Source organism: Aulonocara sp. 'chitande type north' Nkhata Bay, linkage group LG2 (assembly GCF_057382095.1).
Source record: "Aulonocara sp. 'chitande type north' Nkhata Bay isolate Kocher_YH1m ecotype deep benthic linkage group LG2, A_spYH_male_GT1.1, whole genome shotgun sequence".
NCBI classification, from domain to species: Eukaryota; Metazoa; Chordata; class Actinopteri; order Cichliformes; family Cichlidae; genus Aulonocara; species Aulonocara sp. 'chitande type north' Nkhata Bay.
Window position 1 is genome coordinate 30,407,501 of NC_141345.1, and position 23,191 is coordinate 30,430,691.

At 41.2% G+C, this 23,191-nt stretch overlaps 3 protein-coding genes across 4 annotated transcripts in view; 2 read left to right on the top strand and 1 right to left on the bottom strand.

Moving 5' to 3' along the window:
- The window catches only part of slc49a3 (solute carrier family 49 member 3), a 17,706-nt gene extending 11,425 nt beyond the window's left edge, over window positions 1–6,281 (top strand). Inside the window, exons 6-10 of the mRNA XM_086258756.1 lie at window positions 1,362–1,478; window positions 1,776–1,928; window positions 4,577–4,734; window positions 5,312–5,415; window positions 5,822–6,281. Coding sequence (XP_086114882.1) covers window positions 1,362–1,478; window positions 1,776–1,928; window positions 4,577–4,734; window positions 5,312–5,415; window positions 5,822–6,024 — 735 coding nt within the window. The 3' untranslated portion in view covers window positions 6,025–6,281. The remainder of the gene's footprint in view (window positions 1–1,361; window positions 1,479–1,775; window positions 1,929–4,576; window positions 4,735–5,311; window positions 5,416–5,821) is intronic.
- Window positions 6,282–8,027: 1,746 nt separating this feature from the next.
- On the bottom strand, window positions 8,028–18,034 carry ncbp1 (nuclear cap binding protein subunit 1). The gene is made up of 23 exons (XM_086258746.1): window positions 17,807–18,034; window positions 15,840–15,928; window positions 15,534–15,634; window positions 15,284–15,440; window positions 15,080–15,187; window positions 14,692–14,813; window positions 14,529–14,598; window positions 14,157–14,372; window positions 13,984–14,081; window positions 13,798–13,861; window positions 13,589–13,699; window positions 12,730–12,794; window positions 12,577–12,639; window positions 12,414–12,488; window positions 12,028–12,131; window positions 11,816–11,938; window positions 11,599–11,701; window positions 11,284–11,377; window positions 11,092–11,195; window positions 10,886–11,003; window positions 10,645–10,785; window positions 9,687–9,800; window positions 8,028–8,583 (listed from the first exon to the last, which is right to left on the bottom strand). Exons 1-23 carry the CDS (start codon window positions 17,838–17,840, stop codon window positions 8,470–8,472), a joined length of 2,388 nt encoding a protein of 795 aa, XP_086114872.1. The 5' UTR covers window positions 17,841–18,034; the 3' UTR covers window positions 8,028–8,469.
- Window positions 17,996–22,102, top strand: tstd2 (thiosulfate sulfurtransferase like domain containing 2). Of its 2 annotated transcripts, none has more exons than XM_086258780.1 (9): window positions 17,996–18,303; window positions 19,209–19,498; window positions 19,635–19,743; window positions 19,870–19,989; window positions 20,183–20,288; window positions 20,512–20,627; window positions 20,994–21,152; window positions 21,349–21,487; window positions 21,596–21,725. In XM_086258780.1, the coding sequence occupies exons 1-9, from the start codon at window positions 18,172–18,174 to the stop codon at window positions 21,604–21,606; spliced, it is 1,182 nt and encodes a 393-aa protein (XP_086114906.1). In that variant the 5' UTR covers window positions 17,996–18,171; the 3' UTR covers window positions 21,607–21,725. The 2 variants fall into 2 exon arrangements, with proteins under 2 accessions (XP_086114906.1, XP_086114896.1); XM_086258770.1 differs by having other exon boundaries at window positions 17,997–18,303; window positions 21,607–22,102.
- The last annotated feature ends 1,089 nt before the right edge of the window (window positions 22,103–23,191 follow it).

The window sequence follows — 23,191 nt, forward strand, 5'->3', positions numbered from 1 at the left end:
CCTGCATGCTCCTGCAGTGTAATTACTCCCCTTAATTGTCATTTTTGTACAGAGTGACGGCAAACTGGAGTTATATTATTCTTTAATCTAAAATGTCGAAACCAATCAAACAAGCTCCTAAATGACGTGACAACAAAACCTGAGGTATCTACCTCTGTCATTACTGGTACACTTCAGCAAATGTAATGATAAACTCGGATAAAGCAAATTTTGCTTTTTTGATACCTTTTTTAAAAATTTCTATTTAATTTGATTTATATAACACCAAACACAACAGCACTCACCTCAAGGAGTAGTATGTCATAAAGTAAAGAACCTTCAATAACAGCAAGAAAACCCAAACAATCAAACACCCTCCTTTGGGTGAGCTCTTGGCAACAGTGGGAAGGAAAAACTCCCTTTTAACAGGAAGAAACCTGCAGCAGAACCAGGCTCAGGGAGGGGCGGGGCCATCTGCCGTGACTGGTTGGAGGTGATAACACAAAATAAATTCATAGAAAAACTCATAATTTAGTTTATTTTCTTAATTTATGTAGCACTAATAACAGTAGCCAACAATCAGACTATTCCACATGAGCAAACACCTAGGAGCTTAGCGATAGCGGAGAGGAAGAGCCCCATTTTAACAGGAAGAGACCTTCAGCAGAAACCAGGCTTGGGGAGGGGGTTGGCATCTGCATCTAAGAGGAGCATGGAGAGACCACGAACAACAAACTCAACAAAATACAAACTGCAGGAGGGAAGACAAAAGTTAATGACCAACACTTGCGGCATCTGACATTGACATAAATAATAAATGATAATGAAAATAACGATCAATTTCAAACCCCACTGACATTTCCAGCAGCAGCAGTGATTTCGCTGACAGTGACATTTGCGAGCGCTCGTCTGGCTGCACTGATGCCGTTTCTTCCTGCAGCGACTGACATTTCCATCGGCAGCAGTGACGTCTCTAACAGAGGCGGCGATGAGTGTCTCTGAAGTGAGGATGTTCTCTCTGCATCCGTGACATTTCCCCCCCAAACGTGCCGCTCATACTTTCCCTGCACCTGCTGTGATTATCTCTCTATACAGTACGCAGCTTTTGTTATTAATGCGAGTTGCACAGTGCTGATTTTAGCATCTTATTTCCCAACAACACAGTTTGTGCGCTATGTCTGCAGGCTCTGCACAAATGTGTTTGCATTACCTGTGCCAGGTGAGCGTGGAGTCGCAGACAGAGTAAACAGCAGCCAGCACGCTGTTGTTTCACCGCTTCATTTCATTTTCTTTGCACATGTTTCCCTTGTTGATGTTGCCGCAGTGCGCTTGTTTTCCCCTGAGGCTTCTCTTACAAATCGTCCGGTCTGTTTCTTCTGTAGTTACTGACGAACAGAGCCTACCTCGTCCTGCTGCTTTGCTTCGGCTCAGGGATCGCCGTTTTCACCTGCTTCTCCACGCTGCTGGATCAGATCCTGTGTGTAAAAGGATACACCAACGTAAGTATATGCCAGGAGAAAGACTCCAAATCAATGTCATCGAAGGATAAATGGAAAAAAAAAAAGCAACCCAGACGGTATATTTGAGACTAGATGGTGGTGATGTTACAGCTCTCAAACTGAATAAATTAAGAAAGAGGTTGATGAATGTGTAATTTCTTTGCACAGTAATCTAACATCTTATTGAACGAAGTGAAAGAAAGCTTTTCCCAGTCTTGCATAGATGCTATTTGCTGTAGAAAACATGACTTACAACAGTTATTTACCTACTGAACCTATCAAATCTGACCACTGCAGGACTTTGCTGGGTTGTGCGGCGCCCTCTTCATTGTGTTTGGCATCATCGGCGCCGGTATTCTGGGTCTCTATGTCGACAAAACCAAGAAGTTCATGGAAGCCACAAAGATCAACATGAGCTTCTGTGCTGTGGCGTGCATCGCCTTCTCAGTGGTGAGAACATTCATTTATTACACAAAGAAACGTAGCTGGTCCCTGACTGTTCGTCAGGCCAAGAAGAAGGCTCTGCATTAAGACTTTTGATTGTTACGTTCACTGAGGGGCAAAGGTAGAAAGTAACGAAGTACAAATACGTAGTTACTTTACTTAAATAGAATTTTCAGGTATCTGCACTTCACACGGAGAGAAACGAGAGTGAGGTAACTTAGAGATGGAAAAAGATGTAGGAGGACAGGAGAGGAAGACGAGAGGTTAGATTTAAAGGCAAGGACTGCTCAGTGGTGTTTGATAAACTGCAGATTTAAAGCTTGCATGTGATGTCTTCATTTGAATTTTTATATAACGTGTTTTGATAAATTATCAAGTGTATTCACACTAGCCAGTGTTTCATGATCATCCCTCCTGTCTGCTTTCCCACTGACCACTGCTAATACTACCTCTGATGATCTTGGCTTAAGTATGCTTCAGTCCATCTCAGCATTCCAGCTCCACCTCAGCCTCCTTCATTTTCTCTTTCATGCACAAAGCACTCTTGCAGAGCACGATGTTCTTGTTTTTTAAGCATTTTGTGGCTTTATTTGTGAAGCGGTGACATGCTGTCCTCTCACATGCTGTATAGATTTGTTAATTACTTACAGTGATTTTCATGGATACAGCTGTCATTGATTAAGAGTCCTCTTCCAGTTCACACAACTGTTCCCAGGCACAGCATATAAACTAGACTTTGGATGCTACAGATCGGCTAATGTGAGAATGACGTAATACCTAGGTACTGTTTATCCTAAAAAAGTCTTGGTCCTGGATCAAATCAAGCGACTGTCAAGTTTATGAAAATATTAAGCCTTTCGTTATGATATGGAGTGTAAACTGTGACCATAAAGACGGGCGCATAGTGAGCAGGAATAATCTATGGCATAAAAACCATTGGACTGATTGATAGATCTCAAAACGGCCATTCGCCACTGAAGCTGGCTCCAAAGGTGAGTCAGTCGCCAGTCTTCTGCTGTTGTTCCGAGTTTTAGAGACTGCTGCAATGGAAATCTAGGAAATTATGGATATTTTCTTTTTCTCCTCTGATTTTGATATTTAATATGAACATTAATGCTGAACTCTTTTCAGCAGGATTGTATTCATTTCACGACAGATTGTAATGATTATTTCTTAATCTAAAGTATTTTTTGTGTGCTGACACACAAACCATGCTGTCAGAAATGTGCGGCAGATTCTTGAAGTTAATTTTTTGTCTATATTAAAACTGGTAAACGCCTCTCGCAGACTAACGTACAGTTTTTTCCAGGCAGACGTTTATATTTGCGTGAAGTGTATGTCAGACAGAAGTTGAGGGCGCTTAAAGGAAATGGAAAGAGTCAGTGTTTGATGTGCAAACACTTTGAAGAGAAGGCTTGTTTGGTCTTTTTATCAGGTTATGCTGACAGCTCTGTTATGTTAATGCAGTGTTTCAGTAAAATACAGCATAAATTAAAATTCTATATCAGGTTATTGAGAGGACATCCACTACATAAAGAAAACTGTCTTCAGACGCGGGATTTATATGCAGCAGACAGTAACTCAAATAAACACAAATAATTTACTCCATATACTTTCTTAAATGCTCAAAACCCTTCTTCTCCAGTATTATGGACAAAATAATGAACTTTTAAAATGATCGTTAACTGATATAAAAGACAAAAAACAGTGATGTGAAGGTGAAAGTCTCACACCAACTAATGTGTGTTACATAAATTGGAAAAAATAAACTTGAAAGTCAGGAAAATATTATGTTATGAATATAGTGGTCTGTTTTTGTTTTTGTTTTTTTGCCCTCCTTGGAGCTCACATTTTAAATTTTATGGAAAGGCATGTTTTCATCACAGGAAACTGAACTAACATTAGAAAAATCCACTGAGGAGCCACTTTGGTTCATCAGTAAAATGACTCTGGCATATACTCTCACATATTTGCAGGTGTGAGGAAGGGAACAACGAAATGTGTAGCTTATAAATAAAATATAAATATTTAAAAATAATAATAAATACAGCCTGTATGTAAATACATCTAAATGTACAGAGTTGGATATGCATTAAAATTTAGGCACTAGAAGACGAGCGACTGGTATGAATCAGTGACTGAATTTAATCAAAGCTCTCCTATAAACACTTGAAAACAAGCTTCGAGAATCTCAGGACTTTATTTGGGTATTTATTCTGAAGCATTAACGGTCAGTGGTCATCAAGAAGGCTGCGTGTCGTCAGTGAGAGGTGATGAAAAGTTTTAAAAAGCTTTTTCCCCTCACAGGTTTTAATTAGTCTCCCACTGACTCTCACTTCTAATGTGTCTGACTTAATAGAAAGAAATTAAAAAGCTGTGGGTGCCAGCGAGCCCCAAAATAAACAAGTCTGTAGTTTATTGATTGTAAACGCAGTTAAACAACCCCTGTTTAAATACACGAGGGTGGCAGAATATTAAGAACGCTCGAGAGTGACCAAGAGTGGCCATCCAGTATTATAGTAAACCTTCACCTGAGTGTTAAAACAAAAAGACTCAGGTGACTCTGTTGATGTACTTTAATATGTGGAAAAAACATATATTATATTGTATCAAAGCCTAAAAGACCCCCTTTCTTTCTGGTCCCGGCCTCTCAGGTGTCTCTGATGCCGCAGCAGAAAGTCGCCGTGGCCGCCGTCTGCTCTTTCTTCGGCTTTTTCGGTTTTTCCATCTACCCGGTTGCCATGGAGCTGTCGGTGGAGTGTTCGTATCCCGTTGGAGAGGCCACGTCAGCTGGACTCGTCTTTGTATCGGGGTACTAATGTCTGAGCAACACATACTTATGGTTTTATCTCATTTTTTTAAAAATACTTGCAAAATTCTGCTGTAAATTATCCTGAAGATCGTAAAACCACTTCAGAGACAATATGAGGAATGTATTTATCATCTAATTGTGTCTTAAAGTCTTATTAAAGAATGGGGGGGAACTAAATTTTCACTAAATCTTCAAACGATGCACAGAGTCATCTTAGAAAATCTTTGTCTAGTTTTTTTTTTTTTTTTGGCTTTAATTTTGCAGGAGATTGCTTACTGTAAAAATCAGCTGCTTAGCTGACATCATAACAAATGGCTTTCATATTTGTGCTGTCACCTGCAAAATGTTTTGGGTCACTGTTGTGGGTGTTTCAGTAAAATGTAGCCTGACGTCACCTGGAGATGCACTGAAAGGCTTTCAGCTTTTCATGACCCATTTAAAAAGTTTGTGCTGATGTTGACAGATCATGTTATATCAGGTGTGCCTGTAGTCGACCATGTGCCTCAGAGATTAGATAGTAAATAGAAAAATGTGAAGTTGCATTACTGAGACTGATGTGACCGTTTTCTTCTTCCAGACAGGTTCAGTCGGTTGTCTACATCGTCCTCCTTCAAGCTCTGACCACACGGCTCGCAGACTCTCCCCTGTCCACCTGCGGGGAAGCAGCCTTGAGCTGGAAGGGTAGGTCGCATGATGTTACATCAAACCTCTGTCTGCTGCTGGTCGGTTTAAAGTTTATTGATGTGCATTAGTTTAATCTGAGGTCCGTGCTGGATAGAGTCGGTCCCAAACTCTTTCATGGCATGCATTTCTAATTTCTCTTTGCTATTTGGGCTGATTGCGACCTGATGAATGTACAAACAAAGAATTACCTGATTTTGGTTTTTTGTTTTTGGGGGTTTTTTTTGGGTTTTTTTGTTTTGTACCTGATTTTGGTTTCTGAGAAAAATGAGATCCACATATGAGGACATTCGCTTGTACACAAGAAGCCTCCATGAAAGTGGAAATGTTTTGTAATAGACGCGTAATGTCTTTGAGGAGAGCGTTTGGACTAAAACTCGACCTTCCTGTCGTCTCCTACCCTCAGTGCCCATGATGGTGATGGCAGGGCTGTGCACTCTGTTCACCTGCTGCTTCCTCGTCTTCTTCAACACCCGCTACAGGCGACTGGAGGCCGAAGAACAAGCGACTTACGGGACCAGAGAGAGCCAGCATCTATACAGGAATGAGCACCCTCCGTGGAGGCATAAAGCTGCTGATAATACAGAGGAAACATGCCACTATGAGTGAGAGCAGAAAGGTACTCGAACAGATGATCTTTTTTTGTTTTGTTTTTGTTTTTTAAATAAAGATGTTTGTGTGTAGTTTGATTAAGTCACAAACTTTTGGTACATTGTTGGATGTAACAAGTAAATAATCCAAATTTCCAATCCTCAAAAAAAAGTTTAAATTATTATTTTCCAGCCACTTTGGCATGTAAATAATCTGTGTCAATACATTAAAATAATTTCCATCTTCTTTTTCTTCTCATAATAATAATAATATTATTATTATTATTATTATTATTATTATTATTATTATTATTATTATTATGAGAAGAAAAAGAAGGAAACCATTTTAATACAGGACACTGCACTTTTACTCACTCAGATTTAATATAAAGGTGAAGAAATGTTACCTCAAAATGAAGTTCGTTGTGTACACGGGTACAAAACACCCACCCACACCTGACCAGGTACAGTAGAGTAAATGGTAATGGGAGTTCGGTGCTTTGTTACAAAACCTGCTTTTATGGATTAAGTTAAATTTCACATGTAGACCACATGTGTCAGCATTCATGTATCCACTGTCCTTCAGTGCACTCCACTTTAGTCTTACAGTCTTCCTTTGAACAGCAAACATGTAAAGGTCATAAACTGTGAGTCACATGACTCAGCACACTCGTTCGTGTGCAGATTCATTTTGCCTCTCAGGGACTGACTTTGTGCCGTCAGTCAGCACTCGTGCTGCTTGAAATAACTCCTGATGCCATCCTAGTACAGTGAGAGACTTGACTTTATAGATCGTAGGAAGGAAACTTGCATACATTTTTGAAAAATCACTGTAAAAATCACAAATGTTCTCCAGATATCATGTCTTACCTTTACGTGTTAAACGGGTTTTCTGCAGGTTTCTGAAAACTGTTTTTCAAACATGACTACCTGAATGTTGTTAAAAATAAACATAACATCTTTCTACCGCTGTAAACAATAAAATAAGAAAAAACTCCTAAAAAGTGTTTTAACCACTTTAATGCTTTCTTTTTGTAAATGTGTGGCCTTCTTAAGGACTGCAGATGTTTTAAAACCCTTGAATAATGTTGAAACCTCACAGGTGAGACATGTGGGCTTTGTGCAATAAAAGAAAACAGTGTTTCAGCTGTGGGGCACTTTATGACAAAAAACATGTACACAGTAAATAAGAACACTTTTCTAAATCATGTAAATCTTATTTTTTACCATTAAATTTGTTAATCTTTCCTGCTTGAGTTTGTTCATGTTACTGAGTTCAAATTTGATGCTTTCTTTGAGCTAAGAGGCAACAGGACAGGATACTGATGCTTTGCCTCATTTTGTGCAAAGGTTGACAGGACTGTGCAGTTCACACTATGTTTGAGTACCTTGCAGAATCCCATCTCTACAATAAAATTCATTTGATTCATCAAGTTTTATGGCATTAATTCATGCAGTTCTCTTAAAGTCTTACAACAGCTTCTTATTGTTTATTCAGATTCAGCTTTGCAAAACTAAACTGCACTGCCATGTTCTTTTTAGAGACAAGAGGCTGTGTCCTCAAACTCTTCCTAACACGCAATACTTGGATCAGTCTTTGTCTAATTGTACTGTTATCAAATAACATGCTAACAGAGGCCTGTAGAGTCTGAGGAGTCATGAGCTTTCTTGAGTTACTGACTCGGTCTGCTTGCTCCAATCTCTGGGGTGAATTTCTGCTCCTGTGAGGATTGTGGAAATGTCTGAATACACACCCAATTGCTCCAGAGCGGCAAACTGACAAAGCTTCTGCATTTATAGAGGTGCTCAAGCTTGTTGATGATAAATGAAGTGGATTAGATTAGCAGTAAGGCTGTACTTATGCACTTAAGCACTAGATGTTGTGTAAATGTTTACTTGTCCTTTTTAGGCATTTATAACAATATTTCAATTTTTATTTACATTGGTATGTTCAGATAACCTCAAACTGGATGCTCCCCCCCCAATTCTGTATTTTCATGAAGACTCAATAACACAAACGAGTGGATGGATAAAGACTCTGTAGAGCTTTAATTACTTCCCAATTCCACATAAAACAAATATAAAAAAGTAGAGCACTCTCTAGATTCAGAATCAGTCAGAACCGACCTGGAACCTCCCTTCCTATGAAGATTATTTCTGTAGCTCCGTCTTCATACAGTTTTTAAAAAGATCCATTCATAACAATACGGCCAGGAGGTAAAAATAAACAAGAGAAAACAAAGAAATACATCCAAAAGAAAAAAAAGGAGCGCTACCACAAATTAAAGATTTTCTCAACAGACATCCTCTGATGTGGCTGCACATGAGTGAAATGAATGGCACCAGACAGGAAAATAAAAATAAAACTGAAGAGGAGATTCTTGATGCAAGAGCTGGTTTTTCTAATGTGTCGCTTCATCACATCGGGTGAACACAAGTACACATTTCATCGGGATCGTGTGTCTCAAAGCTGCAGGGCGCAGAACTGCTGGTACACGGCCAGGATGTGGTGGTCGAGCTCGGCGGTGAACAGCAGGTTCTCCAGGGTTCCCATGTACTGCTGGATGGTCGCGTGGTGCTGCAGAACGAGGGGGAGACGTCACAATAGAGTTCACAGAATGAGTTTAGGGTAAAGCTAGCCTTGGTTTCCATATTCAGATACATTAAAGGTACAGAACTTAGCAGTGTGTGGAAAGATTTTTCTTCCCCCCCAAAATGTCTCTTTTGGTAGTAAAGGGTTCCAGCCCGTTCTCCTGTTGAACCAAAAGCCAACTGGAACTGAGTGAATCACATAAAGCTGGCATGTTTATATTGGCTCATGTCCAGCACAGCAGTATTTGCCTCATGTTTACAGTGCTACTCCTAGCATCTTAAAGCCTGCACCTGAGCCTGAGGTTCTGCTGGACATCTCTTCCTGTTAAAAGAGTTGTTCCTTCCCCCACTTGCCAAGTGCTGCTAGGTCCCTCAAAATGAAGGGCCTTTAGTTTATAGCAGGGGTGGGCAACTCCAGGCCTCAAGGGCCGGTGTCCTGCAGGTTTTAGATGCGTCCTTGATCCAACACAGCTGATTTAAATGGCTAAATTACCTCCTCAGCATGTCTTGAAGATCTCTAGAGGCCTGGTAATGAACTAATCATTTGATTCAGGTGTGTAGACCCAGGGTGAGATCTAAAACCTGCAGGACACCAGCCCTCGAGGCCTGGAGTTGCCCACCCCTGGTTTATAATATAAGGAACCCCTATGTTGTTAATTAAATAAGAAAAATAAATTGGATAATAGAAGACAAAGTAGCCTTTATAAATGAGATTCCAGCCTCTCTGCTCTCAGATATTTTAGATTTTTAGAGTCAGAGTGGCTCACTTTGCATGTAAGCACTACTGGCCTGCATGCAGTGTGCTATGCATGCTTGAAATTACATAATTTTTTTTTTTTTTTTATGAAAATGTGGCAGACAACTTCGTCATTTATATTTTTCTGATTTTCCAAGTAGCTTTATGGATGCCATAAGTCCCATTGAACCTAATAATGTGTGTGAAATTTGTGTTTGTCTCAAAAGTCTTAAAACTACAAAGAAAGTAATTGCTTGTCCTTTTCCGGAGGAGTAAAGAAAGTCAAAATCAGACTAAGTGGGCATTAATAAAAGAAATCTAATGATGTGTGTGAGAGTGTTTTGTGCTTTTACCATGAGGAAGATTTGCTGCAGCCGCTCGATGCCGTTTTTGTACCAGGGCGTGCTGATGTCAACGCTGCCCGTTTCACAGCGAACCAGGTGCTCCGTCAACAGCATGATGAAACGCTAAGGATGGGGAAAAGCCTCATTTAAAAATGCTTTTATGGAGCAAGCTTTTATCTTTGCATTTTAATCTCTTCAGCTCGAGAAAGAAGAAAGAGTCGGCAGTGGTGACTGTCATGACGCTGGCAACCATTTTAGCCTACACGAATCCAGGAAGTTTAACAACCTTGGAGTATTCAGTTCCAGAAAAACTGATCAGTCAGCTCTGAGTGTGTTCACTCTAAGTGATCGCATTTATCTTTTAAAACATCGTCTGTTACTGTGGTCCGATATGAGCTTTGACCTTGTCTCTCTAATGAGGAAATGAAATAAAGTGGCAGTCAGCTGCTTTGGTGACGAGAGGAGGCCAAAACCAGAAACTAAACCAGAGTTTAACTTCCGTTGTTGGGGAACTGAAAACCTCAGTTTTTACTGATTCCACTTTCTTGAACACAACCCTGGTAGAAAATCAATTCTGTTCGGAGATTTTTTTTTTTTGGTCTAATCCCAGAATTTAATCCGTCCCCTCATTCTTCCTTCACTGACATTTGACTGAGCCGGAGGAGGCGGGTCAGATTCAAACCCAGCAGTTGTTTCATGTGTCTTCACTTGTGATGATATAGATCTAACCCTTTCTACAGTGCTGTTAGCACACAATGTTTACCTTCTAAGGAGCAATCAGCTGCAGTGATGTGGGGATCTGCTCAGATTTAACACAGACACAAGCCACTTGACACAGGGCCACTAGAGGGCACTACAAAAGATTAAATCCCTTGTTTACTTCCACCTGCAGAAGTTGCATAAGTTGGAGAGCTGCAACCTTGAAACCGGTTAAGTAGTTAAGAAGATAAACTGTAGTCTTCCGTACCTGGAAGATGACAAGGAAGAGGTTTTTCTGCTCGCTCTGAGCAGACTCCACCTTCTCCTGGAGTCTCTCGATCTGCTCCTCCAGCTGACCCTCCTCATCTTCACTGTTCTTGTCCATATCCTCGTCGTCCCCGCTGTCGCGCTAGTAGTGAACAAAAATTTGAATTCATTTTACACAATTTGTTCATTATTTTAAGTTTAACGTTAAAATAATGATGATTGCATATTGGGGGGAGGGTTACCCTCTTGTGCTGCTGTTTCTCCAGTTTGTCTTTGGCCTCCTCCAGCTCCTTCTGGATCTTCTGCACGTGTTTGTTCATCTTTCGGATGGTCGAGTGCAGGATCTCCCAGATGAAAAGTCTAGATGAGGCACAAAGTCTTTCAGTTTACAGAGAAGACGCTGCGCTTGCGTCATGAGAGCTAAAACCTAAACATCTGCGTGTCCCACCTGGTGAACTCGTGGGCCATGTCCTGAGAGAAGAGCCAGTTGGCGACTGCAGCACAGTCCACAACCTGCGTCCGAATCAATTTGTCCACCAACACGGCGATCATCTGCCAATCAGCAGAGTTTACATGAACCACAAAAAAAAAAAAAAAAAAACTGGCTTCATTTACATGCTCGTGGGTCTGTTTGTTGTACCTGCGGGTGGTTCCTCCACACTTCATACAACACTTTGAGGAGGTGCAGCTTTCCCTCGTCACTGTTGGCCAGAGTCTTCAGAATCTCGTGAAACCTGAAAGCAATCAGACGCAGGTGAGGCCAGCAGCTCTCCAGTCACTGCATGTGCATTCAGAGCATAAAAAGCAACTAAATTAAATAATTTTCCTTTTATTTCAGCTCTTAAAAAATAATAGTTTCTGGCACTTTGTATAACAGCAGAAAAGCATCTGATACATCTCTCTGTATCATAGATGAATACAATACAACATTTTGGTGGCAACAGATGTTCCTTACTTGCCGAGCGCACTGAACGAGTGGCTGAAGGATTTGGCTGCTAGGTTGAGCAGAGTCTGCAGGAACACGTCGATCTTCAGCGGATTGAAGCTCTCGCCCTCGTCTGGAGGGACCGAGAAAGAAATGTAATCAAAGAAGGGAGAAGTGTAGGAGAAAGACAGCACTGCACAAATGAACTTTTCATGCAGGAGCAAGTAAAACGAAACAAGAAACAAACCATCATCATCTTCCTGATTGGGGTTGGGGACCTCTTTGAGGACGGTGAGGATCTCTTCGTTAGATGCTCTGTTCTTGATGGCGTTACTGACGGTGATGGACATGGGGTAACCCGGTAATGAGGCTATGAAGCAGCAGAGTCCAGTATTTAGTTATCAGTCTGCTCCTTTTTGTTTTTAAGTAACAAGAAAACAAAATGTCTGGCAGTCTTACAGGCGCTCTCGTCTGGATATTTATATGTAAAGATGGGGTCAGCAGGAATGAGGGCCGAAAAGGTTGGAGGCACGATGTCCACTATCCTCTGGTGGTATGAAAGTCTGCAATTAAAGCAGCACAACAGAGAACAGCAGAGAAATGAGCAAAAACACAGACGTTCTTTCTGCTACAATTTTCTAATCCAAAGGGCTTTTTAAATGTTTTCTTGTTATTGTACTCTCTTCCCAGCCTTACTTCTTCCCTATAGTGGCCCTGATACACCGTCACAAACACTCAAGATAAAGAAGATAAACCCTCTCTAACTATATTACTACACCTGACTTGTGTCCTGATCTCCTCTACAGGACTGGAAAACAAAGAAAGCATAAATAGTGCCCCAATACCTCATGCACTTCTCCAGAACCTCTTTGACAAACTTGGGCTTGGGTTTCTCTAGATCCACGGTCAAGCAGTCAGACCTTTAAGACAGAGCATGATTTAGGTTATAATATTAAAAAGGCAAAACATAAATACAGCCACTTTAAATGCTCCCAGTCAGTCACTCACCAGTCATCCCAGCTCCATCGGAACTGGAAGTTGCTCAAATGATGAGAAAACCAGTTGATTAGTCTGCAAAAATTAGCAGTGTGATCACATTAGAGTTAAATGAGAGTCAGGAAACCTCTTTGTACTGTTAAAGTTAAGACACAGAAACATTACCGGTCTATGCAGGTGGTGTTCATGGTGTCCAGTCTCATGTAAAGCATCTCTGTGGCTTGGGCCAACTAACGGGCAGGTGTTAAGGCTCCAATAACAACTTCTAATTGTTAAACCTTTAACAATTTCCCAACTAGAGTGTGTTTTCTACATATGTGCTCATTAAGACAAGTCAAATCTGATCTCCATTTGTGTCCTTTCACAGACACTTCTACTCATTAAGCTCCTTGTTGTGTTACAGTTAGTGAGTTCAAGTTAACTGAACTGCCCATAGGAGTGAATGTGTGTGTGTGAATGGTTGTCTGTCTCTCTGTTGCCAGCCCTTAATCAGGCTGGCAACCTGTCCCGAGGCGTACCCCACCTCTCGCTGTATGGTAGCTGGGATAGGCTCCAGCCCCCCTGTGACCCTGACAAGGATAAGCAGATGAGAATGGATGCCCTAGAAGAATTATTCAATTTGATCGCGACATGGCAAATATGTGTTTTTGCATTATCTGGTGCATATTTTTGCTGCCTGTATTAAATTATTATGAAGAAAAGGTCACAGGAACAACAGAGAGGAGAATCCAGTCACACATTTGACTCAAATGCTAACCTTTTAGCCCCACAGCCAAGGTTACCCACGATAAACTATTTCACCAAACTCTCAGCGTCTCAGTATTGAATCCTGGGGTTTGAACAATGATTACATAAGACCGACTGCTAAAATACTTAGGCCCTGTTAATCTCTAAAACTAATCTAAATTAAAGATGGCCACGGTTGCCTTTTGCAACAGTTTGGTGTATTTAATTCAAACAAGTGTTCAAATTTTTCAAAGGAGCAGCTAAAGGTTATTTTTTAAGATAAAATAATCAAGGATACGACTTGGGGCAACGATCCGGGCTGCAGTTTGCAGAGCTCGATCAGCAGTGTGGTGTACATGACATCGATGTGAGGCGGCGAGGGCAGCTGGAAAAGTTCCCCAAAGATCACCTACAAGAGAAAAAAAAGCCATTAAGCCAGCAGATTAGACTAAAACAGCTCTGCACTGTTTCTACTTTTTGATGCCAGAAACAAGAAAGAAAATATACCTCGACGATATGATAGTTGAGTGGGATCTTATTTTTCCCTGGGTAGCTGAGGAGCTGGGCAGCGCTGAGCGTTAGGAATAGAACAACAAAAAATTAGTTTAAGCATTTTAGTAAAAAATTAATACGAGTCACTATTTATTCACACATTCAGGTGTAAACAAAAAACAAAAAGCCCTCATTGCTCACCATGTTTTCCTCTCTTTCCAGTGAGTTTTGATAATGCAGTGCAGGTTTTCCTCTATAACAAATCTCTCCACAGAATGGCTGCCGGGCATAACAGGTCCCTGAACAGAAAGAGATGAATATGTAAAAAGTTGCAGAAGAAGAGTTTGACAGACAGCGTTTTATTTGTAATGAACCTCTGGGGCGTCGGTGTAGTCAAACACGCGGAAGATGACCCGGGGCATGGGGTACTGGGCGTCGGGCATGTGGCCCGGTGGGGTGAAGGGGGGCAGGTTGTGTTGCAGGGCCTCGCAGAGCACGCTGTCAAAGGCGATGTAGGGACGAAGAATGTGACGCTCCTGCCAGCGGTCTTTCTTCAGCTTCTGAATCTGAGCCCAAAGGCAGTCCAGGTACTGGAGGAAGGAAGATACGATCCGTTTACTCAGACGAAAACAAACATTGCTGTATCCAAACAGCAAGCTCTAGTAAACATGAGGCCATAAGGAGACACTTTTACTGTTTTGACCATTGCACATATTTGCTGTTGTTTAACCGACTGCAAGACTCACCTCCTCTTGTGGATGGGGTTTATCTGCAGTCCACACCTGCAGCATGGGGACATGGGTCTTTACTCTCCTCCTGAAAAATGTGGATGTAGCCAAGAATAAAAACGAAACAACGGCAGCAAACGATGATTGCTTAATTAAAATCTAACCAAACCGGGGAACGTACTTGAGGTAGCCTTCAATCTGGCTGAGGAGCCGGTCCATCTCCACGTCCTTCTTCTCATAGAGCTCCTTCCCGACCCAGGGCAGACAGGACAGAACGACGTACACAAACCAGTCCGACCGAACCTGACAAAAAAGAGACCAATTAAAGGACTGGATCATAATCCACCACAGTGTGGACTGTGACACAGACATGGGCTAGTGAAAAAAGATCAAAATGTGCTCCATAATGATAAAGACTCACCAAAATTAAAAGAAAGAAAGAAAGAAACAGATAAATCAAATAATTACTATTTTAATGTAAGGTCTGGCTCAAATGTGAACATTACAAATTATTTAAATTGCTTTTGGGTACCATGCAGCTTGTTTCACACCATAAACCATCTGCCTACCTGTGGCACATCTTCCTCCTGAGTAACACTGACAAAGTTTTCAAACATGGCCACCATAGAGGGAGCAGCAATCACGTGGCAGTTGACCAAATCAGACAGAAAACGCACCTAAAGAAAGAGATGTCATTATGTAAAATAAATACAAAGTGGCCATGTTAATTAGTTTAAAAGCAATCTGTAGGATTATTATAAAAGCCAGCATACCAAGTAAACAGCTTCACTGTACAAGTTGTTTTTTAACGTCTCCTTCAACTGCCTGATCATGGCCTCAACGAACTCGCCCCCAAAGTTGTAGTTCCTGGCGTTAAGGAGGCCGACTAAGGTCGTATAAACGGTCAGCTTCTCGGGCAGGAGGCGGGCACTGTCAACAAATGACAACATATAATGACTGCCGCCACACAAAACACACTTGCAAAATTTATTAGAAATCAAAGGGTGAGAGGTGTGAACGTACACAGCACATAAAATGCGCAGAATTTTGCTTTTGTAGTTTGGGAGGTCTGCCTCTAAGACGCCAGCGAGGCCCTCCAGGTTGCTCTCGAGGGATGATGTGCTCTGTAAGGAAATATTTTCGCACAAGAGCAATTTGTCACTAGAAAGCAATTTAACACAAAGCAAAGAAGACTTAAAAAGAACATTCTGGCATTTACTTTAGAAGCAAAGTTTTGCACTGAACTTGTGTGGCTCATCTCTCTAGAGTGGAAAATGAAGCTACTCATCCTGAAAATAAAAATGTGTCCTTCCTGTAGAGTCTCCTTACCTTTTCCCCAACACGACATATCAGTGACTCCAGACGGTCTTCGATCTCAATCGGCTCCGATGTTCTCCTCCTCTTATGGGCTTGACCTCCTGGAAAGGTGAAAGAGTAACACAATAATCAGAGCCAGAAGAGGCTCAACCAGCTCCTGTAGGAATTATCTGTCAGTTTCTCTTAGCTAGTGCACTCTAATCTCAATGAGTCTTTTCAAAGTAAGGATGATAAATTCTCCGCTGTGTTCATCAGTTACACCGTCATTTCACGTTCAGTGGTTTTCAGACAGCACAGGACTATGAATTGAACAATGGTCTGATAAAATAAAGCTATGTGAAGTTCAGAAAAGCACACTTACACTGTCATTTAAAGAATAAGAGCATTAACAAAACATGAATCCAGCAATTGAATTGAACATTTAAAGGGGACCAAATTATTTTTACATTATTTTTTCTCTATTTTCTGTTATTTATATAAAGGTTTATTAACACTGTTAATATATTAAAAGTAAGGATGTAGTCTCGAGTGGTTGTTCGTTATGTCTTATCAAACCAAACAGCACTGTATCAACAGCGTTCTCTTTCTGGGATTAATAAGTTATTTTCCTGGTGTCGCATGCAGACTGCCACACCTAACAGCAGTTCTATACTTGTCTTAAGTGCACGGCGTAGGTACTTCATACTAGCAAACTCCTTCAAAATCTGATGACTTAACCTGATGTGCACCTTCCTGGAAAAGAAACTACACATCACACTACACAACTCATTAAAGGGCTTCAGCCCTAAATATATGTCCGAGTTGTTTTATAGATACAAACCCTAAGGTTTGCAAGATCTGGTCACCTAATGCTGCTTGAATCTTAAACAAAACAGGCTAATAAAGCACTTAGCTGCTATGCTGTTAACCAGGGGTGTCAAACATAAGGGCCAGGGGCCACAATCGGCCCAGGAAATACTCCAGTCTGGCCTCCATGGGCAGCTTTCAAAAGTGTGAAGGAGGGCATTAATTCTGGCTTCTTGATTGTATTTTCATAACTTTTATAGGTTTTTATACAGATAAAGAACTCCATGGCTACTGATCCTATGCCAAAGTAATTAAGCAACAGGCAAACAATTAAATGACAGATATGTTTACGTTTACTGTACAAATGTATAATTTTTAAAAGAGAGACGTGACAAAAAAAAAAAAGACAGGGTATTTTCTGTGAATTAACAAAAACTGTTTTATAATTCAAACTGTATGTGCGGCTGTGTGTGAACCAAGACACAAAATAACTTTTGACATCTCTGCTTTTTATTACCATCATTGCTATTATTGTGGTTGCTATGAATATTACTACTATTTCTGCATTTCCCTTCTTTTCTGTTTTAATCTTAATCTTGTAAAGCATCTTGAATGACTGTAGTATTTGAAAAGTGCTATATTAAGAAACTTGATTTGCCCATGTACATATGCAAAGTTACCATAGTCCCAGATTAAGAGAAGAGATCTGATTTAATCTTTAAACAGACCAGGTCACATTTAATTTCAGGATCTTGCACTCTGCGGGAAAATATTTGATATTTTTAGGTGATTTTCCCCGCCCATAAATCCAGATCCATAGTTAAACTTTCAATCAGATGTTAACACTAAATCTCGTGCATGTTTTGAAGTGTTTGGTTACCGCCCCCATAGTCGCTGACTACTCTGATTAACGCCAGCTAATCCTGCAGCTAGCTGCACCGGTTCATTTTGCGGCTGCATGCGACTGTTTGAGTACTTTTCTCGCTTTCAGTGCGCCACAATGTAACTGAATACTGCGGTCATCACTGGTTTTGAACTTTCTGGATCTCGCCGATAAAACCCAAACATTAAACTAGTAAAATAACCCTCCCAACAGTGCGTAGGGGACGCATGAAAAGCTCGCTAACGCCAGCTAGCCACCGCTGGTTAGCCTAACGGTGTGAATAACACGCCGTTAACGTGCACCGACTCACCGTCGTTCTCATCGCTGTGCCGCCTCCTGGACATGTTTCACCCCGCTTCGATGTGAATGTAACAAAGCCAAAATATGTGTTGAACGAGAAACAAAACAATGAGTCCGTTAAACGAGTTTATCTATGGATCATTCAGCAGCCAGCCGCTCAGAGAAAAATAAAAGCGGTCTGATTCAAGTGAAGCACATCCGGCTAACCCGGAAAGTGCACCCGTCTTTGGTGTCCGGAGTCTTGTGCTGAGTTTTCCGGTGCACGTTTGGAGGATGTGTTTGTTTGTTTCCTTAAAATAATATGTTAGAATTTATCTTTAATTCTGGTGAGACGGGTTAGTCGCCAACTGTTTTAAAAGCTCTTTTAAAAACACAATGGCGGCGGATGATACACCCTGCTCAGAGTTTATAAACTGGGAGGTTGACTCTTCAATTTGTAATGGATTCAAACAGGAGAAGCAACTTTCTGCCCCACAAAGGAGATACTACAGCTTCTGCAGGAGAAAGGTGAGCATCAGGACACACTGACTGGAATCCCTGTTTTATGGTTCAATTGTTGGACATATATAACGATTATTGTGAAATTTCAAGATATTTAATTTTGTTTTTCGCACATTGAAGTCTGAGGCAATGTTTGAACATTAATATCTCAAAATCTAAGAAAGATAAAAGCCTTAAATTGTCACTGGCCTCTCTAAGCATCTAAATGAATCTGATCTGTAATCTGTATTTTCTATTTAAAATCTGAAAATACATACACATTTGAGCACACTCATGAAAAAAAAACTTCAAATTGCAAAAGACAATTGGTGACAGTTTACATATTTATGAACAACAATATTAAAAAAAAAAAACCCGTTATGATCTGTTTTGCATTCTGTAATTTTGTATTTTTAATCAGTGGTTTCTCAGCTGTGTGCTGGGAGTGTAGCAGAAAAAAGTAGTTCTTCTACTTAAAAAACTATATTTTCCTATTATTATCATCATTATTGTTGTTGTTGTATAACTTAGAGGCCATAGGTTTCCTCCTTGTACTTTGATATGCTCCCATGTCCTGTTTTACAGTCTGTGATGGACTGACAGATGGGGTGTGCCCCACCTACCTTCCAATGTCAGCTGGGATAGGCTCCATCTCGCCCAACCACTCTAAGTTGGATAATATAATAATAATACAATAGTAATATATTGTTAAGAAGGAAGGGTCATTATTTACCAACTTTTGAGTCATTTATTTTAGAAACGGATACAGTTTCTAAACTACTCTGGACAAATTTCAATATTATCGCATATTGGGCAACATATGCACCAAACTGTGGCATACGATCACACAGCCACTGTCTTATAATCTTAAACATCTATTTGACCATGTTAAAGATTTAACTCTTTAATTGTTTTTTATGTTATCCCCTCAGTCATTTGCTGCCTTTGTGGCATCCAAGAAGGACGGTAGTCACGAGGAAGGAAGCCCTTTGTGGTGCTGCTGCGGCCAGACGTTCATCGAGCACGCCGCCATTCACAAACACGTGGCCAGAGTGCACAATGCTGAAATACAGCAGCTCGCACAGGACGAGTATGAGCATTTGTTTAGCCAACTGGAAGAAGAGCCCGAAGCAACGCAGGTGAATGAGCACAGTGGAGAAACGGTGGACGTCTCTGTGTGGATTCCCGATATTAGCCACATCTCTGAGGAGCAACTTAAAAAGTAAAGACAATCTCAATACAGTTATTTCACTATATTCTATATTTCTAATCTATATATGTAGATTATTAATGTGTCCCGTTTTAATTTTTGAATTTGATGTTTTATTTTTGTTCTTTGTTCTCTCGTTCTCCATCAGCGGTCCAGGCAGGGTTCTGCTTTACTATCACTACTGTCGCGTCGAGGAGCCACATGTCATCTGTGCTTGGCAGAAAGCTCTGTGTGAGAAGCTCCACTTAACGGGCAAGGTGAATGAATTGTCCCATCCAGTCTTGGGTTGAGGAACACTTCTATGAAAGAGCAAAGAAAAAAGGCTTTTCTCTTAATTTCAGTGAAACCGTGCCATTAAAATATGTGTTGATCTTTTTCTTCAGGTGAGGGTGGCGACTGAAGGCATCAACGGAACAGTTGGTGGCACAAACTTGGCCACTGACATTTACATAGAAGCAATGCGTTCACATCCGCTGTTCGAGATGGATGAGGAGGATTTTAAGGTCAGAATCAGATAAAGGGAAATTTTATATACTAGTGTCTCCTCCCTCTTTTAATATTGCTTCATAGGATCGTAGGACTCTGTTATAGGCTCCATCAGGGTGTGGTTTGTCCATAATCAGACTTTAACAAAAATAAATTAATAACTGCTTAATCTTTGAATATTAATGGTGCTGTTTTTGTGGGTTTGTTCAGACCAGTGACGGTGGCGCAGAGTGTTTTACAGAGTTGAAGGTTGGGGTCTACAAGGAGATTGTCCCAATGGGAGTGGACCCAGATCTTATATCTTACCAGCTGGCAGGTACTATTTGTACTGACACTGTAAGCCTACAGAAATTATTAATAATGTAAGTGACACCTGTAGCTGATTTACTAATATCATTGCCTTTATTATCATAATAAGGTGCAAAATGTCTGCTTTGATTGCTACTCTGCAGCCATAGCTGTGCTCTTGTACCAGCTGATGACAAACTCTATGCTGTGCTTGTATATAATGTCAGGTATGTGTCTGTTTTGCCTCTCAGGAGTTCATCTGGAGCCCGACGAGTTTCATAAAGAAGTGGAGGCTCTTCTGACTAAAGGAGATTCATGCAATGACACCGTCCTCCTGGACTGCCGCAACTATTATGAGAGTAAAATTGTGAGTAGTAAATTTGTTTTCTTTAGGAGATTGTTGACTTCATTCAACTGTAATCCGATCATTTTGGTGGTTTCAGGGTAATGTATGATCTTGGCATACTTGTGACATGCCCAGAGATTTATGTTGTAATTTAAGTTTTTTGTGCACCATCTACACAAGCTACCATGAGCAAATAGTAAGGATGGGCAGAACACTGATATTTGTAGCTGGAAATAATGAGTCTGTATCCAAACAGAAAAGCATGACTGGGATCAATTTCATAAGCCTCAGTATTTTAGCCAGAAGCAGCGGTATTGAGGTTGTGCTATTAGAGAGTAATGTGCAAAGGCTGTAACAGTTAATAATTGCTGTTTTTTTTGCCTTCAGGGGCAGTTCACTCAGTGCCTGGCGCCAAATATCCGTAAGTTCAGCTACTTCCCAGACTACGTGGACCAGAACCTTGAGCTGTTCAGAGACAAGAAGGTTCTGATGTACTGCACAGGAGGGATCCGCTGTGAGCGTGGCTCCGCCTACCTCCGCTCCAAAGTAAGCTGTTCAGTCATCAGTCTGGAAAGCTTTTAGTGGAGCTGGGTTCACTCGCTCACTTGTTGCAGGTTGCTGATTCTCCACAAGGGGGAGCCTTTTACTAGTAGTTTAGGTATTGAGAAATGCATATTTCTGAAATGTTTGCATCAAATATTTTAAGTTCTTGTTCATATTTATCTCTTAAATCTGGTACCAGGATGTGTGTAAGGAGGTTTACCAGCTGAAAGGTGGAATCCATAAGTACCTGGAGCGTTTCCCCGAGGGGTTCTATCGTGGAAAGCTTTTTGTGTTTGATGAACGCTACGCCATCTCCTCAAACAGTGACATCATCTCAGGTTAGTGTGTAAACAGAGCCCATTCTCTGCATGTTAGAAGTACCAGAAAGCATCCATAAGATCTAATATTCTCTTAATATACATGTATTTTTTTAAATAAGATAACAGACTCTGTTTAGATTGCAGGTACTGCGGCCATCCGTGGGACCAGTACAAGCTCTGCTCCACCCAGTACTGCTGCCAGCTGGTTCTGTCCTGTCCAAGCTGCAGACAGGACGGCCACACCGCTTGCTGCCCCACGTGCCAGACCAAAGGTCAGGCTCAGTCCGAGGAGACCTCACATCACAAAGAGGAGTGCGAGTGCACTGACGTACGCCCCAGAATCCCTCAGGATGTGTAAAATGATCAGATTTCAGTGCTTAAAAATAACATAAACATAGTGTAAAATGTGTGTGACAGATTTTCAAAATAGGAATTTTTATACTAATGCATGTGGGAAATTAAGTCAGATGCATTTTAACTAATGAAAATCTATTGAAGAAATTGAAGAAAATATCTGCTGAATCTGTTTTTATCATGTGAATATTGTGAACATTTTGTCACTAATGAAAGCTCAACTTCAACTTATTGTATGTATAAATGTTTCTGTTTCGTACTTTTAAACTGTGACATATATTTTGTCTCTTGTGTTTTCAAGCTGTTTAACAAACAGATGCATCATTATTTAGTGCTCTATGTATAGCCAAGATATGCATGCATTACTAGGATCCATGCACGTTTGCTTTCCAAACTCTGCAAACTCTGGCTAGTGTAGCTTACTGAGACTGCAGGTGTTGTTTAAAGAAACCACAAGCAGTAGTGCATCTGTTTGCCTCATGGCAGAATGTCCCTTTAACATATGTAATAATAGATGCATGTCAAAAACAGCGCCAAAGTATGCAGTTACATAATAGGTTTAGCAGGTCATAGCATGAAAGTTACAGCAACAGAAGCAGTAAATGAAAGCAGTAACTAAAATAAAGCTTTTAAGAAAACGTGATGTGACAGACACGAAGGAGTGGGGTACCTGCCTGTTCTGGTAGGCTAGTCAAGCTGCACAGGGCTGGGCTGTGAGGACATGTCTCATTAAAGGAGGCTGGGCCCAATTGATGCTTGGGGAATGTTTTGTTTTCTAACAATTTGGTCAGAGACATGCAAATTAATAGCCAGATGGAGGAGGCATTCTTCACCCTGTTCCTACTCAGACAAAGGAGCAGATATCGATTCTACTGGGTATATGCCTGTATGTGGACCTGTTCAACTCTCCTCCTCAGTATAAAGAGATGAGAACAGTTTGGTTGCAGGTTTTGACGTGTTTCTCAAAGGGGAAGAGGAAGGACGGTCTGTGTATTCAACCTCACCTCTGGTGCCGGTGCCCATCTCTCAATTTTAAATGCATGTAGACATTGAGGGTTCTCGGGAGGGGCCGTGCTGACACCTGCTGCTCTCTGGCAGCAAGCACCATGCCCTCCCGTGTTTTAAATGCACTTTAGAACAACACGCAGCAACACTGTGCATGAGCGGGAGGTATGGGGTCTTCACACACCCCCGTTCTCTGTTAGCCATCGGGGCGGAGGGGCTGGAAGGAGGTGCTGGCTGTCCGTTTGGGGTCTGGGATGCGGAGCCTCCCTCCTGCTGCGGAGCCGGGGGCAGTCTGCTTGCCTCAACCCCCGGGGAAAGGGTAACATCTCTTGAGTCTAGGTGCGGTTTCCCTCTGGGGGCGAG

Coding starts and splice junctions, on each gene's coding strand:
- ncbp1 (XM_086258746.1), bottom strand. CDS start 17,840: ATGTCCAGGAGGCGGCACAGCGATGAGAACGACG. Junction 14,599..14,691: donor CAGATTGAAGGCTACCTCAA/GTACGTTCCCCG, acceptor CACATTTTTCAG/GAGGAGAGTAAAGACCCATG. Junction 11,378..11,598: donor TCGTTCAGTGCGCTCGGCAA/GTAAGGAACATC, acceptor GATTGCTTTCAG/GTTTCACGAGATTCTGAAGA.
- tstd2 (XM_086258770.1), top strand. CDS start 18,172: ATGGCGGCGGATGATACACCCTGCTCAGAGTTTATAAACTGGGAGGTT. Junction 19,744..19,869: donor AGCTCCACTTAACGGGCAAG/GTGAATGAATTG, acceptor CTTTTTCTTCAG/GTGAGGGTGGCGACTGAAGG. Junction 19,990..20,182: donor TGGATGAGGAGGATTTTAAG/GTCAGAATCAGA, acceptor GGGTTTGTTCAG/ACCAGTGACGGTGGCGCAGA.